Source organism: Syzygium oleosum, unplaced genomic scaffold, assembly GCF_021117445.2.
Source record: "Syzygium oleosum isolate NSW1041296 unplaced genomic scaffold, Sole_v2.1 Sole_v2.06, whole genome shotgun sequence".
Classification (NCBI taxonomy): domain Eukaryota; kingdom Viridiplantae; phylum Streptophyta; class Magnoliopsida; order Myrtales; family Myrtaceae; genus Syzygium; species Syzygium oleosum.
Genome location: NW_026607490.1, coordinates 12692115 through 12694261, shown reverse-complemented (window position 1 = coordinate 12694261; position 2147 = coordinate 12692115). Strand labels below are relative to the sequence as shown.

Here is a 2147-nt window from a genome sequence, read left to right as displayed (position 1 = left end):
TTATGTCGAACGTGGCTTACGAGTTAAGTATAGTGTCATTACCTAATTTCGGCCATTAACTTCTTTACGTTCAGTCCAGTTTTTGGGTCTAGTGTTAATACGCAGCCATAGCCTCTCGGACTGAGCTTGCTACAGACCTTGCGTGGCTAGCTCACGAGGGCCACCTCATGCTCATCACAAACAAAGATCGAGGAAAAGGGCAAAGAGCGACGAGGGCGTCGACAGTGAGGTCGGGCTATCACCGTGAGGTCGGTATCGTGACGATGGCTCGGTTGCGTGGGATGTCTTTAACCGTGTCCGTGGAGAGATAACATCATACATGGTGCAAAAGTAGGCTAACACTTGATTAATTAATCAGAGCCAAGGTAGTAGCTAATCTTAGTCCCACCAATAATTAGGAATTAAAATTTGCATCAACAAACGCATCATGAGATTGATAAAATATATAAGTATATATTTTTTTCTATAACTTGCCAATTTGCGGAGGATGCAACAATGTTTTGACAAAATAAATTACCCCCCACTCGAATGAAATGAACTAATTCCCAAGCCTAAAAATAAAAACAGAAAAGCGAAGATTAAATGAACAAAATAAACTTCTGAATAAATCCGATTCTCTATGCACAGGTCAAACTTCTTTCGAGGGTGGTGGTCAACAAAGGGCTGCGAATGCGAGCAACCCACGAGCCCTCGCCAGACTGCCACGTGTCCGCGGCTTGGTCCGACCGACGGGGAGTCCAACCTACGCCTTCGAGCTTTTTTGACTCTCTGACACGCTAAACGCCGAACGCCGAATGCCTTTCTTTCTTTTTTTTCCTTCTTTCCCATACGGCAGAATATCGCCACGTCAGCACCGTACGGCGCCGGGCTTTTACTGAGCCTCGCCACCTCTCCCCGCCGTCGACAATCCTCGCTCCACGTCCGCCTCGCTCGCCGGAGGCCCGCAACTCGCCGAGCTCGTCCCCGCCGCCGCCGACGGCGAGAGGATCCCCCCAAACCTCTCCCTGCTTAGGATCCTCGTGAACGACAGCATCCGGCTCACCGGCGACCTGAGCCGGCTCGCCGGCGTGTCGCACCTCGGCTCGTCCTCTGGACGGGCCCACCGTGGCACCTCGATGGAGAATCCGGCCAGCTCCGGCGGCTTCCTCCGCCCGGAGAGGGGCGGGGCATGCGCCGACGAGGAGGAAGCCGCCGCCGTCCCCGGCAACTCCTCGTGCTGGCACGAGGAGCACAGGCCCGAGCTCGTGCCGGCCTCGGCCCGGTCGAGCCCAGCGACGGCGACGGCGACGAATTCCTCGGCGACCGGCTCGACCGGAGAGCGGCAGAGGGGGCAGGTGGAGTGAGAGTGGAACCACATGTCGATGCAGTCGACGTGGAACAAGTGCTTGCACTTGGGGAGCAGCCGCGCCGCCTCGCCGTCCTCGAACTCCGACAGGCACACGGCGCACTCCGCCGGCGCCCCCTCGCCGCCGCCGCCGATGGCCCCGGGGGCGGCGGCGGAGCCGGAGGAGAAGGTGAAGACGGGGAGGGACTTGAGGACGGAGGGGTCGAGGCCGCGGGAGGCGGAGGAGGAGGGGGCGGCGAAGTCGGAGTAGAGGACGATGTGGGTGCGGCGGTTGAGGCGGTTGCGGCGGAGGAAGAGGCGGCGCTGGCGGCGGCGGAGGAGGAACCAGCGGGCGTAGAGGTGGAGGGAGATCATGATGACGACGACGAAGAAGAGGACGATGATGGCGGCGAGCATGATCCTGCCGCTGAGGGCGTAGGACCTCTGCGGCGCGTAGTGGCTGGAGTAGCCGTCGCCCCCCTCTCCGCCGTCGTAGCCGCCGTCGGACATGGCGTTGCAGTCACCAACCAGTCGTTTACAGATAGAGAGAGAGAGAGAGAGAGAGAGAGCGGAAGTTGGTCTGTGCCGGTGTGTGTGTGTGCCTGCACTGGGGGGACGAGGAGGATTATAGTAGGAGGATGAGAGAGAGAGAGAGAGAGAGAGAGAGAGAGAGATGGGGAAAGTTCGTGAAGGTTTCGGAGGAAGAAGAAGAAGAAGAGGACGAGCTCCCCACAGGGCTTTCCGCGGTCCCTCTTGAGACGCCACGGTTGACGCGGGATCCTCGGGTTCCGCGAAATTTACCGTGTTGCCCCCCACCCCTTCC

The 2147-nt window shown here is 58.8% G+C and overlaps 1 protein-coding gene across 1 annotated transcript; it reads right to left on the bottom strand.

Moving 5' to 3' along the window:
- Positions 1-394: 394 nt before the first annotated feature.
- LOC115682831 (RING-H2 finger protein ATL2-like) lies at positions 395-1880 on the bottom strand. The gene has a single exon (XM_030607186.2). It carries the CDS (start codon positions 1832-1834, stop codon positions 872-874), a length of 963 nt encoding a protein of 320 aa, XP_030463046.1. The 5' UTR covers positions 1835-1880; the 3' UTR covers positions 395-871.
- Between the last annotated feature and the right edge of the window lie 267 nt (positions 1881-2147).

Bases quoted from the DNA above. Each gene is read 5' to 3' on its own strand.
- LOC115682831 (XM_030607186.2), bottom strand. From the start codon at position 1,834: ATGTCCGACGGCGGCTACGACGGCGGAGAGGGGGGCGACGGCTACTCC.